General features: G+C 38.4%; 2 protein-coding genes across 2 annotated transcripts; both read left to right on the forward strand.

Annotated features, from left to right (window-relative positions):
• The first annotated feature begins 472 nt into the window (after positions 1-472).
• On the forward strand, positions 473-790 carry LOC140170730 (uncharacterized). The gene has a single exon (XM_072193962.1). The coding sequence runs from the start codon at positions 473-475 to the stop codon at positions 788-790; it is 318 nt and encodes a 105-aa protein (XP_072050063.1).
• Positions 791-883: 93 nt separating this feature from the next.
• On the forward strand, positions 884-2,324 carry LOC140170732 (uncharacterized). The gene is made up of 2 exons (XM_072193963.1): positions 884-1,675; positions 1,752-2,324. The coding sequence occupies exons 1-2, from the start codon at positions 884-886 to the stop codon at positions 2,322-2,324; spliced, it is 1,365 nt and encodes a 454-aa protein (XP_072050064.1).
• Positions 2,325-16,637: the final 14,313 nt, after the last annotated feature.

The following is a 16,637-nucleotide window of genomic DNA, read 5'->3' on the forward strand; positions in this document are numbered from 1 at the left end:
ACATCATTGATCCTTGTTGTTTTTGCAGGTTTAGCACTTTTGTGAGCCTTGGAACTGGTAATTTTGGCTATCGAACTTTGCCTACTTCCTATGCCTACATTTGCTGGTTTTGCCCCCCCCCCCCTGCATATTGTCTAGTCTGTATTTTACATGTTTCCCCACATCAAGTTGGCGTACCTTGCTCGTTTTCTAAACAAAAGTACTTTAAAAATGGAATAACATTTACAGTACATAACGAAATTGGTTAATATACAATTACAAATATGATTACATAATGAAATCGCTGAATTTTGCGATGCATCACTCTTCGCTTTTGCGTTTATACTAATCACGGCAATAGCAGTTGCAGATGACAATTAAAATATTCTAAATGCCACAAAATACATTTTTAGAACATCCATTGCTGTCAATAACTGTTGCTTTGAATTAATTCATCTCCGAAAGGTAATGATCGAGAAAGGTAAGTTAATTAATGAATGTGAGAACCATCCGAGAGAACAGATGTAGAGAAGAGCTAGTGTCATACTTGATAGAATACAACATCAACATCCTGGGGATCCTGGAGCACCGCATAGTGCATAAAGAACCAGTCAAATTTGAAGACATCCTGGGACAGACTCTTATCACAACATCAGCTACCAGGAATAGAGCAGGTGCAGCTACAGGGGGAGTAGGAATAGTGCTAAGCGCAAATGCAAAGGCTTCACTGGCTGGTGTGGTACCACATACAGAAAGAATATTGGTTGCCAACTTTCAAGGAAAACCTGCAACTACTGTTATCGTTACTTAATGTCCCACCAATGTGGTAGACGAAGACAAAGTAGAAGATCACTATGACAACTTGAGGAGAACTACAGATTTCATCCCTGCGCACAATGTCTTGATGGTTATTGGAGATTTCAATGGCAGAATTGGACCAGAGGATGCAAAGTTCACCTACCACGACATAACTAATAGGAATGGGAAGTTCTTGGTTGATCTGGCAATTGAAAAGAACATGATTTGTGCTAACACTTATTTTAGGAAGAGAAAAGGAAAGCTATGGACTTTCTGCAGCCCAGCAGGAAACAAGTACCAACTGGATTATATCCTTCTTCGCAAAAAGTGGAGAAACAGCCTACTAAATGCAGAAGCATATAATACCTTCGCAAGTGTAGGATCAGATCATAGAATTGTGACATCAAGGATCAGACTCAGCCTGAGAAAGACCAAGACCCTGCCTAGAGGGAAGAACCATGACTGGAAAACACTCTGCTCAGACTCCAAGCTTCAGGAGTTATATACTGTTGAAGTACACAACAGATTTCAACCCTTGGAGGAAATGGAGGAAACGGCCACTGAGAGGTATGAAAGATTCATAAAAGCCAACAGGGAAGCAGCAGAAAAGGTTATTCCAGTCAAAAAGAAGAATAGGAAGGTACGGCTTTCAAGCGATATCAGAGTGGTGAGAGCAAGAGATGACATCAGAGAAACCTATGATGCGTACCAGTTGGATGCAACTGAGAGAAACAGACACAGATATAAGGAAACCAAGGCGAACTTAGAGGAAGCATATAATACTGCTACGGAAGAAGATCTTAGTAAAAGGCTAAGAGCGGTTGAGGAAGCGCATGACAACTGCAAGCATGGACAAAGCTGGAAGCTAATTAATGAAATAACTGGAAGGAAAGCATCAGTGAAAGGTCAGCTGAAGGGAGACACACAGAATGAAAGGATTAACAACTGGTTCACCCACTTCAACGATCTCCTAGGTACAGTGTAGCCCTCCAGAAATATATGAAGAAGATGAGGATATTGTACTGCTGGCCAAGGATCTAAACATCAATGTGGCACCATTTAGTCAGGAGGAATATGCAAAGGCAAAGACTGCACTGGTAGAAGGGAAGAGGTGCGGAGAGGATGGTGTACCACCAGAGGTACTGAAAAGATGCGATCTGGATGGCATAGTTCTGGAGTTTTGCAATAATGCACTGATTAAAGGAAGCAAGCCTGAGCAGTGGTCTATTCTCAACATAGTACCAATTCCTAAGTCAGGAGATCTTAGTCAAGCAGGGAACTATCGAGGGATTAGCTTAAGCTCAGTTGTTGCCAAGATATTCAACAAAATGATACTCAACAGGATCAGGCCTGGTTTCAGGGTTGGCCGAACAACAGTAAGCCACATACTGGCCCTAAGGAGGATCATAGAAGGAGTGAAGGCTAAAAACCTGCCTGCAATAATAACCTTCATAGACTTCAGGAAAGCATTTGATACATTCATAGAGGAAAGATGCTGCAAATTCTCAAGGCCTATGGAATCCCTAATCAACTTGTGGAAGGCATAGCAAGGATGTATGAAAATACCAAGGCAAAAGTAGTTTCACCAGATGGAGAAACTGAACCGTTTGATATTCTTGCTGGTGTACTGCAAGGAGACACCCTAGCCCCATACCTCTTTGTGGTGGTATTGGACTATGCATTAAGGGAGGCAGTTGAAGGCAAAGAAGAGCAGCTTTGATTCCAGCTGGAGAAGAGAAGAAGTAGACGGATCGGACCTGAAGTGCTAACAGATTTAGACTTTGCAGACGACATAGCCCTATTGTCTGAGGAAATCCACCAAGGACAAGAGCTACTGCAAAGGGTTGAATCATCTGTTGGAAAAGTAGGCCTCAAAATGAACGCTTCAAAAACTAAGTTCATGTCTTTCAACCACAATCAACAGATATCTATACAGGCAAACAATGGCACCAAACTAGAAGAGGTGAGCGACTTCAAGTATCTGGGTGCATGGATGGCTAGTACGGAAAAAGATGTAAAAACACGTGAAGCAGCTGCATGGAGAGCATGTAACAGCCTCAACAAAATCTGGAGGTCAACTCTCCCAAAGAAATTCAAGAGCCGTTTATTTGCTGCTACCGTATGCTAACCTATGGATGTGAAGCATGGACTATGTCCCCCAGACTATGTAAAGAACTTGATGGTTGCTACACAAGAATGCTTAGATCAGTATACAACATCAATTGGAAGCAGCACATCACAAACAAAGAGCTATATGGTGACCTACCAAAACATTCACAGAAGATCAGAGAGAGGAGGACACGTTTCGCTGGGCACGCAAAAAGAAGAAAAAATGAACCTGTAGCTAAGCTGATCCATTGGACACCAAAACATGGAAACAGAAAACCTGGTAGACCCCTCTAACATATACGTGGATGTATTGAAACAGGACACTGGACTGGATGTTATGGATTTGGGAATGGCCATGCAGGACAGAAGGGTTTGGCGTGCTGTTGTAGTTCGAGGACACCACTCATCTTAAGCAAGTAAGTAAGCAAGTTAATCAGAAAAATAATAGATCCAGTTGATAGGAAATGATTGGTTAAATGCATTCACATGTTATTATTATTAATAATAATTCAGCTGAGATTTCTTCAACTAGCAAAAGCGACATAATTTTTGCCTCAGCGATTTGTATCTAATTTTGGCTCCACATGTGGGTGAAAAATGAAAGTTGATCCAATTTTCTTGAAAACGGTCTCAAATTATTTGTTTTGCCATAAGAAATAGTTTGTGCTATGTAGCATGTTTTGTCACCTTGGTAACACAACAAAATAGGAAAATACCCACTTTTGCCCATAACTCCATAACCGTACATCATATATAGCTCAAAGTATACTTTTCCTGAATCATATGGCTAGAGGATGAAGATGGTGTAAGTGTAAATTACTTTGAACTTGACCCTGTGCAAAGTTCAATGGCCTTTTTCAACTAAATGGGGGTGTTATTGAAATGGCTCCATAGCCTAGATTAATCTATTCTATATATACTATTACTCTGCCAAATAAGCCAACTTTAACATGATTTGCACGATAGTAGTGCATATGAACTGAAATCTCTTGAACTACTTAAGTGTTATTTCAGGAATAAAGATTCCATTTCCAACTGATTGTATTAGGTCTTGTAAATTTACAAGCTTGCTTTTGAATTAAAAGAACTTTCTTTAATGGCAAAAATAATATCCAATGCTTTAGAATCCAACTCCAAGTAGTCCAGCTGCAAAATTATTGTTTTATCAGGTTAGATACTTTTGCCAGTTGAAATTTATACTCCATCGCTGAGTGATTCCGATGCATCACTTTTCGCATCGCTCGTCGCTTTTGCATTTATACTACTCTTGGCTCTCTACTCTTAATTCATTCATCTTCAAAAGTTAATGACAGAGAAATTTAAATTAATTACCAAAGTAATACATCCAGTTGGTAGGAAATGATTGGTTGATGCGTTCACACTAAGTGACATTCCTCGGGAGTTGAAATTTCCTCAATTCATAAAAGCAACATTGTTTTTATCTCAGCAATTTGTATCAATTGATTAGCTTGACACTCTGAAAACATAAGTTAACGCTATGAGCATGCATGAGCAATGCTTTACTTTAAAAAAATTGGATTGTTGGGGGGGGGGGCAATTTTATACTCCTCAGAATCTCATTATGTAGCACCCATAAATCAATTATCAACAAAGAAAAACACTGTGAAGGTATGCACCACATTTGCTGAAGTATACCCCGACAAGCTGGCTGGTGTGCTCTATCTTGAGATACTTTATCGATCTCAAATTACAAGTTCACATTTACAATCTGACATATTTTCTTACTGTATTTTAGCTAGAGCGCCATGTATCGAAACCCGTGGAGCAAAATAGAAATAAAGACAGCCCATATGGCAGCAGTCTATGAATTTAGCAATGTCCAGCATTTTTTACAACTTTTCAAAGATGTCCATCATTTCGAGAAATTGATTATTCTTTGTTTCGATTCAAGTTCAGTACTGACGTGCAATGCCTTTTTGCGGATGCGCTGCAAGTGTTTCGACAAACCACCCTTGTACACATGCAAGTATGCTTTGTGTGATTAACTTTACGCACACAATTTTATACTGTGCCCAGCAAAATATGCACCAACGTCACTACTCAACTTGAGGCAAACCAATGTATTGTGGAGTGTAGAGTGCAACAGAAATAAACATAATAGAAATTTTCATCTCATGAATGCACATCTAGTCTATTGAATTAACTTGCTCCACGTTTTAAACAGAATTGGCTCGTATCTGTGTAAGTCTCCTTATCAGAAAATTATTAGGTATACAAATCCAGAATATTACTCACAATCTTTAGCTTTCGCCATCTTGGATCTGAAAAGTGGCTTGGTTCACTGGTTTGCCGCAGAAACCGGCTGTAGCCTCATTCCCAGTGTGTGATGGTGCAAGCAGTGAGTCGATATAATTGTGACCAAGATTGTATATGAACCTATCGGAGGGAGGGGTACTCAGCAATCAGCAATTACAGACCATGTCGCAGCTGAAAACCATGTCATAGACTGGCATGGAGTTTCCATACTTGACAAGGAGGCAAACCAGTTCAAAAGAAAAGTCAGGGAGGCCATATGGATCAGGAGAAAGGGCTGACACCATGGTGACACCAGGACTAATTCATACACTATAGATCACATATCGTCGGTCGCATCACATACTGGTCTATCTTGAAAAACATGCATTTCGAGAAAATCGCAATTGAAAATCTTCGTATGAATTTAACCTTTCTATAATTTAATTAGACTATGGATTTTCATGAAAGTGGTTTTAAATTAAAGCATATACTTAACAGATTTATTTAAGTGGAATCTTTAATTATATTTACGTATGCAATATTACTTAAAACTACACTAAAGTTGTAGTTCTGTATGTGAAATAGTTAATTTCCGATATCGTATTTAAAGTGCGTTTCATACTGTTCTATCTTGTGGGCTATCTCGATTTCGCGAACAATCATGACAAAGACGTGATTGTAGACGTATCACATACTGGTCTATCTCGAGATAGACCAGTATGTAATGCACTTTCAATACGATATAGGAAATTAACGATTTCACATACAGAACTACAACTTAAAGTGTAGTTTTAAGCAATATTACATACGTAAATATAATTAAAGATTCCACTTTAATAAATAAATCTGTTCAGTATATGCTTTAATTTAAAACCACTTTCATGAAAATCCATAGTCTAATTAAATTATAGAAAGGTAAACTTAATACGAATATTTTCAATTGCGATTTTCTAGAAATGCGTGTTTTTTTGAGATAGATCAGTATGTGAAAATATTATTTTGAAAATATCATAGATAGTTTAAATTTAACATTTGTAACTAATTATCTAGGAAAAATTGAGGTCTGTAATTTGTTGTATTGGAAGAGCTCCGTAAAAAAGAACTATTATACCAATTTTCTCAAAAAAGTCAAAAATTCAAGATAGACCAGTATGTGATGCGCCCGACGATATATGACTCACTGCTTGTACCATAACATGCTGGGAATGAGGCTACAGCTGGTTTCCGCAGGAAAAGCAGTGAACCAAGTCACTTTTGAGAAAGCCATCATCCAAGATGGCGAAACCTAAAGATTGTGAGTAATAACCAAATAACTTTCTGATAATCAAACCAACCCTACAGATGAAACTGTTCAGCAAATCTCCTTGTGCTGTGATACTTCTATGATATGATCACATCATGGCCCTGCTTAGTGGCATAGTCAGGTTTTCAGAACAGGGGGCACAAACTTGTGAATATACCAACCCAAACCATGATATCACCTATGAATAATAATGTGCCAAGCAAGTCAGTACACACAGCCATCTTGTACCAACAATCTGTGATGTATCAACAGTCCATGATTTCTAAAAGGCACCAGGCCCCCACTGGCCCTGTTGTTGTGGTGAAGTTAGTGGCATTTTGCACTTGTCATCTCCATCAAGATGAACCTGATTCTTACAGGTAACCAACATGTCTCCATTAAGATGGAGATCAATTGTGGTTGGATCATCCTTCCGCATAATGTGCCTGCAAATAATGGGTAAAAATACATAAAAATAGTGAAATTGAAATTGTGTCACAGTATTTTTTGTTTGTCCAGTTGGCTGCTAGTTTTAATTGCTTTATCCCTGCTGGCATTAGCCATAAAATCTATTGCTAAAATGTATTCCTTCTGTGTGTATGTGTATGTGTGTTCAATTTGGTTAGGTTTCTATTTTTATCTCATATTTTCCTCCTGTGGTAATTTGAGGTAATTTGAGGTTAAATTTGGCCAAAAACTAGTATGTCTCGATCTCAAAGCTTGCAAAGATTTTCAAATCCTATGCGAACTGCAGGTTTTTTTTCCTCTTCGCCCTCCAAACTCTGCAAAATCCAGTCAAAATATGCTTGAGATGCTTGGATTTTCCAAACTTATATTCTTATATACATAATGAATCTTTTCATTAATTTAAAGTGTTAATAATACAATTTTAACAACAAATGCTTATAAATATGAACCGCAAAATAAAAGCATATTTTATTTGGTTTTATTAAAATAGTAAAGATTAAACCTTTTTACCAATTTCTCCTAATATAATGTGATGAAACTGGGCCTGACGAGCAATAGCAATATTTTTCACAAAATATGAAGTTCATTATAAGGTCAACAGAGGATACATCTGAGGCTGAGACAAATATAACTTTAGAGATTGGATGCACCCATTCAGTGCATAGAACCAGCTCCTCCTCGGTATCGGTATGTAAATACGACTAGATATGTCTATTGCCCTAAGCATTCAGTCCAGAGTCACCCATTCAGATAACTCAATTTGAAGTACATATTGTGAAAGATTAAGCTCAAGTCTTCCATAGGGGATGCATGTGGATTTCAAATGGAGTAGCCCAATACTCTTGGTGCGCTGCCAACCTACTACCGGCCATATTGATAAATTGCAGAGGTAGACCTCGCTCTACACAGTTGAGATGTTAACAATTCATAATAGGTATATATGTCTCATTCCTGAGGTGAAACATGTAAAGACTGTTGGAATTTTGTTAACCTTGGTCAAAAAATGATCATCATTTTGACAGCTTTTACAAGGTATTTAGAAACTAATTATAAAGTAATCTTTATAGCTTCTTATATCTTAATATAACATCCATGAAGACATAATTAGACAAAACTTCCGATTTGTTCTTCCCCATGCTTCCCAGACCGAGTTGATTGAAATAAGCATGTAGCGCCATGTGCTTCAGAAGTCACATTAACCCATTGATCTTATCAGCAGAAGCGCAATACTTTGCATGTGAAAGGTCACACACCCCTTCAAAAAGGGTAGGAGATCATCCTGGTCTTATTATCAGCACAAACCCCTCCCTCCATCCAAGGTCCAGGATTGTGCCACTAAACAATATGTGCATGTACAACCTATGTGCAATACTCAATCTGAAGTAAGCATGTATACTCAGCAAACACAAAATGTTTTACAGCAAAATTTAAATGTCAGGTTATATACCTAGTATATAAAGGGTATAAAACGTTTCTATAACATTCAAAAACATATTTGTGTACATGTATATTCTCAGTCATCCAGGTATGCATAATATCAAATTTAAAATTTAAAATCTGTTCAACCAGATTTACTATTTTTGAACTGACAGCAGTTTCACATTCTGTCCTGGATGCTTCCTCAGGCCGTCTGATTTAAAAAAATATATAATGTTTAAGTGTTGAAAAAAAAAATTTTGCATTTTGCCAAAATTTGTAAAAATAAAAAACTTAAAAATGTTTTCATGACCTTTATATAACCAGACATTTATTTTAAGTGTTGTTAAAAGATTTCGACCAAAACGTATTTAGAACACATAACATTTACCCCAAGACAGAGAAACCAAATAAAACACATCCAAAGTGTTATATTCCTTGCCACACTACTCAGCCATTGAACACGGTCGAGATTTATTTTGTATATTCATCAAAAAACATGCATACACAATTCACAATTTAATTAATATGAATAGCAAAGGATAAAGGCTTCAATTCAGCAAAAACAATCATTAAATTATTTGACATTTATGCAAAAGCAAAAAAGGCTGGATGCGAGATACTCCACGATATCGGAAAGCGAGATACTTAAAGCAAAAGCTGAAAAGCTGGATGTGAAATACCCCTTATATCTGAAAGCGAGATACTTTAAGCAAAAGCTGAAAAGCTGGATGTGAAATACCCCCTATATCTGAAAGCGAGATACTTTAAGCAAAAGCTGAAAAGCTGGCTGTGAATTACTCCAAGATATCGAAAAGCAAGGTGCTTTAAGCAAAAGCTGAAAAGCTGGATGTGAGTTACACCATATAGCTGAAAGAGAGATACTTTGGAAGCAAATGAGAAAATTATAGCTGAAGCCTTTAGCATATTTTAATTATCATATTTAATATTTTATTGCTGTTGGTTGGAGCCCGCGAGAGATTCCCGAGCTTCCTTGCGGAAAAGTTCCTTAAGAAAATTTCAAATCAAAAGAATTATTACATTTTTTTTGACATTGTACATATAAAGCCATTATTTTATATAATTAATATCAAATTGCACTCCCACCAACAACCCCACTTCTAATCTGGAACACTTTGCAACTCATGCGAACCCTGCAAAGTAAGAAAGAGCAAAAAAAACAACCAGATTTTTTGGGGATGGTGGGTGGGTAAATAAAAATATTTACGACCGTCTCCAATGATGGCTGATTGTGTTGTGATTAGGCTATGGCTCCCAACGCAACCGGATAAATAACCAAGCCTGCCCTGATTGGCCAAACCCCGACAAGAACACAATGGATGCTTTATGCAAATGAAACATGTGATGACCCGCGGTCATTTAACATGTCCTTTCACGAACGCCCCTGGATGCAGGCATGGAAGCACCCATTTCTCTGCAGGGGCAAATTTTGATTCTTCATGATTGATCACATTCAGAATCTTTATTACCCCAAGACAGAGAAACCAAATAAAACACATCCAAAGTGTTATATTCCTTGCCACACTACTCAGCCATTGAACACGGTCGAGATTTATTTTGTATATAAAAAAAAAAACATGCATACACAATTCACAATTTAATTAATATGAATAGCAAAGGATAAAGGCTTCAATTCAGCAAAAACAATCATTAAATTATTTGACATTTATGCAAAAGCAAAAAAGGCTGGATGCGAGATACTCCACGATATCGGAAAGCGAGATACTTAAAGCAAAAGCTGAAAAGCTGGATGTGAAATACCCCTTATATCTGAAAGCGAGATACTTTAAGCAAAAGCTGAAAAGCTGGATGTGAAATACCCCCTATATCTGAAAGCGAGATACTTTAAGCAAAAGCTGAAAAGCTGGCTGTGAATTACTCCAAGATATCGAAAAGCAAGGTGCTTTAAGCAAAAGCTGAAAAGCTGGATGTGAGTTACACCATATAACTGAAAGAGAGATACTTTGGAAGCAAATGAGAAAATTATAGCTGAAGCCTTTAGCATATTTTAATTATCATATTTAATATTTTATTGCTGTTGGTTGGAGCCCGCGAGAGATTCCTGAGCTCCCTTGCGGAAAAGTTCCTTAAGAAAATTTCAAATCAAAAGAATTATTACATTTTTCTTTGACATTGTACATATAAAGCCATTATTTTATATAATTAATATCAAATTGCACTCCCAACGTGTTCCTGGCATTAAAAATGACAGGAACACGCCACACCCCCCCCCCCTTTGTTTTTTGTTTGCTATGTATATATTCTTATTCATCCCATTCATCCGACCCTGGAGGATATGCCAAAATCTCTGGATAACAGTTGAAAAACCCCAAGGCATTGGCCATCTGTTGGCGCATGATCATAAGCCCCCTTTCAGTAGGGTGCGTACAATCCCACATATAAATTGGGCCTTGGTCATCCGCATTGTTTAGTCTTGGGTGGATGACGTCATTATAACGTATCACATGGGCATTACCCCCCAGCATTTCCCTGCAGACTTTATGTGCAAACTTATTTAAGTTTTTTGTGCATCTTACCCCTGCTCCCCTTCTCTTTTCCATTGAATAACCTAGTCGAAATAGGATATCCGACCAGATAATCCTAGAGAAGGGGAGAAACTGCCTTAAAGCCCTCAAGTGCTCTTCTATGCTAGCCCTTATCACCCCCAGGTTTGCCCCAAAAATATCGTTTGTGCCCATATGAATTATTATAGTAGTTGGAAATGGACGTTCCTGTAATAGCTTTGCAACTCTCCATTTAAAGTCGAAGAGTTTTCCTCCAGGCTTCCCATTCCAAAAACATTCGCCTCCCCCATACAACTGTGTATTCGGTTTTCCCGCGCGATTGATTATTGAGTCCCCGATTATCCATGTGCGAATGGGTCGTTCTGTAATGGGAGAGAACAAAAAACTAAGTAAAACTGCAATGATATCGAGGCTAAGGCCCCAACCTTACACAACATCCGTTGAGAGAGTTTCTCTTCCCTATCTCCTGGTGAAGTACCTTAAATACAAATGGAAATTTATTAATCCTTAATTGCAACTTTTCTTCAAAATTTCCTCCTTGGGGTAGCACCTAATTTAGAAATGAAAATTATCACAGTTAATGCAAAAAACTTCCAATCCCTCTTGACATGAGAGATTTTCTCGATGCAAACAAGTGAAGTACCTGAAATGAAATGAAATTGTTAATTAGTCAGCAATTACTTTAGAAAGACTCTTGTTGTGTTTAACAATGACTGTGGTCTAATGTACGCATGAAAAGCACCCGACTTCCATCTACCCATTTCCTTAATTTGTTCATCCGAAGCCCCGCCTAATGATGCTACTGTAGCCGCTCCAATTCTGAAACTATGCGCACTGAAATGACTAGGAGATATTCCCAAAAGTTTAATGCCTTTTTTCATGATACAAGTAAATTGATATGAAGTTAGCGGATCGCCTGCAAAATGTATAAACAGAGGCCCTTGCTGAACAGGTCTTACCCTTAGGTAATCTTCAATGGCTTTTACCGGGCATAACCGACTATTAGAAGAGCTCTCGATTTTCAATTTTGATGATAGCCCTTTTTGGTCCGTCTTCGAGTATCTGATTGTCATATCTATAATTTTTTGATTCTCCTGAGAAATAGATACATCCTCTACAGCTAAAATTCTTGATAAATCACCTGACTTTTTCACACATGTAAACTCTCCAATTCTTAAAAATCCAAAAAATGCCAAAAGAAATGCCGCCTTGAATAAAATAAATTCAAACTGTGATTTGCAAATGGATGGTAATTTTGTGATCAAATTATCCAGTATAACTGGTGTAATAGGTAGTCTTGCATCACAACGAGGATTTTGCCTCCTGCAACCTTCCTTCAGTTTTTTGATTATAAAACTACCGGTTGGATCTGGCCACCCATTAATTTTATGGACAAATGCGAGGGCTGAAATATATGAATTCACTGAGGATGGTGCTTTCCCCTCTAATGTTAAATATGCAATGAAATTTACTATATGCTCCTGAGGTGCCGGCCAGATCTGACACAGGTCAAACTGATTTCTGAATCTTAAAAACATTTCTACACCTGCACTATATGATGCCCAAGTTGATGCTGCCATTGATGCTCTCAACAATCTCTGGTTTTGATTAGCTAAATCCCCCAAACAAATTGCGGCACCGACCTGCCTTCTGCTTCCGCCTCTGGCACCAGATTCCGAAAACGCTCTACCTGGAATCGTGAAAGTGCATCAGCAATGTCATTTTGTTTACCAGGTATGTATTTAGCTGAAAATGCAATATTTAACTTTAGACATTGCAAAACAAAGAAACGCACTAAATTCATTATTTTTGGACATCTCGATGTTTGCTTGTTGACGATAGCTACAACTGACTGATTGTCTGACCTAAGTAAAATTCTCTTTCCTGTCCACTGATCTCCCCATAAAACTAATGCTACTACTATGGGAAAAAATTCAAACCATGCAATAGAATGACTCTTAACTTGATTTGGCCATTTACCTTGAAACCATTGGCCCTTTAAAAAACCTCCAAACCCAATACTTGCGCTCGCGTCCGTGAACAGCTGCACACCGTCATCATCCCTATATCTTCGTGTTAAAAATTGCCGTGGTAGTACGATAAATCCTCACGTTTTTCAACAACTACGCATGGTGATTTTGTTCGAGATAGGCCGTGCGCGACTCAGGCTATGCATACAATTTGAGATTTTGAGAGCCGCCACACTGTTTCTATTCTATGTTTTACGATTTTCGCATGGTCAGTATATGGCTGGCCGTAACCGCCACAACGTGGAGCTGCTACGCGTAGCTTACTTTTCGCTTCGCGGAGCTAAATTGACCAATCATGTTAGATCTTTTCATTACGCGGAGCCAGTTGATGCATCATCGTTCTAGAGAGAGAAAATTCTTGCCAAAATTAATGTTTACTATGTGGATTTTAAATGAATCGAATGTAAATAAACCACCAACAGTTGTACAGGATCAATACCATTGTTTGATTAGTGTATAGTCAATGTTACCTTGCATGCATGTGCCATGTGTGTGGCGTGTTTGTTTGTTTGTCTACTGTGTCAGGCCAGGATCACTGACACCCACGGTACTGATACTGTCATACTATCACGGTGATCATATTGTTGAATGTTGTTGACTTTAAAATAATCATGATGCAGTCATGTCTACAGTAGAATTCACCACGCCCTTTGAAGGACATAAACCCCATTAAAAGCTATTAAACCAAGATAACACTCAATGAAAACAGCTCAACTATGTTACATCAGATCTACTCTGGTTAAATACACACTGCACTTGTGTCTGTTTTACCTGTGCAATGAACAATGAGCTGGTATTATAGTTTCAGTTGGGTGAATGATTATAAAGCGAACGCAAGGTAACAATACTGTCTGGGCTTTTGTTTACTGAAATGAGACAATAGTCTGCTTATTGTTAACCAGCGTTCTTGAAAATGAGAAGCATAATGGTTTGCAGACTTAACACGGTTTAGAAATAATTTGTTCATATTTTTTGGTGTTATCTGTCGTTTACATATCCTTCCTAAAACACAAAAGTACCAATATTTCCAAACACCTAAATTAGCTAAAATTTAGGAAATGTTACAAAACTATATTTTCTAGAATTTCAGAGAATACTTTAAATATTGACTGGTTATTTTTTACACAGTGACGTCATATAGGCAATGGTATAATACTTCTAACATACACTAGGTCACGCGTCAATGGTGAGCGCACTGAGTATTGTGTATAGGAAAACGGGCAGTACCGTAACTACAGTATGTATGGCCTACTACTAGCATAAAGTAAATCCGAACTGGTTTGCTGAAGGTCGAATTCCGCAGGCCACGCTTGCAAGATGTACAAATCAGCTCCGGCGATACACTGCAGATCGCAGAATTGTGTGCATGGTTTACCACCACTCTGCCTAGCTATATAGTTGTGTACAATACTGTATGAGTTTCTTGTGAGTGCATGTCCATCTTAATAATAAGTCGGTTCGTACTTTTCATAAATTACTTTTTGAATCATAACTATCGTGACCGAGGATATCTTGCAACTACGTGAAGCTCGCCTGGCAAATTCTTAATGACTAAATTCGCTTCACGTAATGAGTAAGTCGTACTTGATTGGTCAGTTTTACCTCCGAGTAATGAAAAACTCTAACATGATTGGTCAATTTGGCTCCACGGAACAAAAAGTCAGCTACGCGTAGCAGCTCCACGTTGTGGCGGTTGCGGCCTACCATATCAGTATCCCATATGATATTTCTATTGTAAGAAAATTTTATTTGTTGTCACAGGTTTCGTTTAAATGTACTAACTGGAAATTAAATGTACTAATTAGTGAGGACCGGTATTTTGCTGTGGATATGTTTAACTGCAATTTTGATGTAAAACATTTGAAATCCGCTGTAAAAATTTTGATAATATTTAACTCTTTGAGAAAATTATTTTATAAAGGAATGCTGGTAAAACCAGGTGCAATACAATGTACATTATTGACACACTATCACGCTCTTTATCTTCGTCAATAATAGAATAATCGATTTCAATCGCATTGAATGCATGAGTTTGTAGTTGACTACTGAGCGACCTAAGCGATCGATTGCTAGCCAATCAGATAGAACTCCTTTTCTTGCGTTCAGTGAAATACCACTCGCCTGTCGCTCACTACCACTCGCCTGTCGCTCACCAACGGAGTATTAAATTTATATTTATCGTATAGGACGTCGACGGTGTGAGCTGTAAGTCCTCGTCACTTGACCACATTTGATCTGGGATTATGGTAGTTCCATTGAAATGTTCAAGAAATAAAACCCACATTTTCAAATCTTTCTGAGCCCCCTCGGATAGTGCAATTTTTTGGCTCGACTTTTTTCCCCCACATGTAAGATCTATCAGTCGGCGCAAAAATGCTCTTCCTGGGGCTACTGCTTTGCAAACAAACGAAAGTGACCCGATTACTGATTGCAGCTCTTTCAGGGAAACCTTTGTATTTTTGGCTAGTTTACGAATTTTTTCCAAAATGCTGGCTAGTTTGTCTTGTGGAACCGAAATGATTTGTTTGATCGAATCGATTTCCAAGCCTAAATATGTAATTTTCGTACTTGGTCCCATAGATTTTTCTGGTGCTAATGGGACTCCCAAATGTTCGCACACATCTTCAAACATTTCACAAGGCGATTGCATGACATAAAACATTCGTTTTAAATGGGGCCCAGTAAAATAGAAATCGTCCATATAATGAGATACCCTGTCAGTCCCCGCTTTTTGTTTTACTACCCATTCAATGAAGGTTGAAACCCTTTCAAATAGAGCTGGTGAACATGAAGCCCCCATTGGCAAAGCCTTATCCACGTAATATTTACCCAAAACTTTCATGCCAAGTAGTTGAAAATCTGCTGGGTGTATTGGCAGTAGCCTAAAGGCTGATTTAATGTCTGCTTTTGCCATGAGTGCCCCTTTTCCTACCCCCACAACTAATTGAACTGCCTCATCAAAGCTCGCATATTTCACCTTACAAAATTTTGGTTCAATGCCGTCATTAATTGACCCCCCTTCCGGGAATGAGAGGTGCTGAATAAGCCTGAAACTACCTGGTTCTGATTTTGGCACCAATCCAATAGGCGAGACTATAAGATTAGTAATGGGTTTTTGAATGAATGGGCCTGCGATTCGCTTAGCGCTTATTTCTTTATTCAATTTCTCCACTGCTCTATCTGGGAATTGTCTAACAGATGGCAAGTTCTGTGCCTCCCTTCCTACCCGATCACCTAAATAATGTAACTTAAAACCTACAGAAAAGCCTTCTTTAAGGATTTGTGCAGATGCTGAGTCAGGATACTTGTCTAACAATGGAATAAGATTCCCAACTTTTATCGGAGATGGATATTTACAGCAAATGCAAATAGACTCTACACATTTCGTAGGCCTATTGCTACCATTATTGTTCAATAAACTATTTGCCTCCTTTTCTACAACTAAATGCCCCATGACCTCGCTCCCCGCATTGCATACATCTGTGTGGGTAGACACAACCTGGTCGCATGCATCCCCTCTCATTGAATTTGAAGCACACAGCGTGACCTGCTGCTTTACTACTGAACCCTCGTTGTGCTGCGCCTTGAAATTGTTGCGAAACCCGCCTTTGGGCTGAATTTGGGATTGCATAACTTCGACCTTGAAACTGTTGGCGAAACCCGCCTTTGAATTGCTCCCCTTGCTCGAAATCGATTATTGAACCCTGCTGGACTAGCATATGAGCTATTGTAAGAGCCAGTGTAAGAACCAGC

This window comes from Amphiura filiformis, chromosome 15 (genome assembly GCF_039555335.1).
Source record: "Amphiura filiformis chromosome 15, Afil_fr2py, whole genome shotgun sequence".
Classification (NCBI taxonomy): domain Eukaryota; kingdom Metazoa; phylum Echinodermata; class Ophiuroidea; order Amphilepidida; family Amphiuridae; genus Amphiura; species Amphiura filiformis.

Coding starts and splice junctions, on each gene's coding strand:
- LOC140170732 (XM_072193963.1), top strand. CDS start 884: ATGGTTATTGGAGATTTCAATGGCAGAATTGGACCAGAGGATGCAAAG. Junction 1,676..1,751: donor TAACTGGAAGGAAAGCATCA/GTGAAAGGTCAG, acceptor ACGATCTCCTAG/GTACAGTGTAGCCCTCCAGA.
- LOC140170730 (XM_072193962.1), top strand. CDS start 473: ATGAATGTGAGAACCATCCGAGAGAACAGATGTAGAGAAGAGCTAGTG.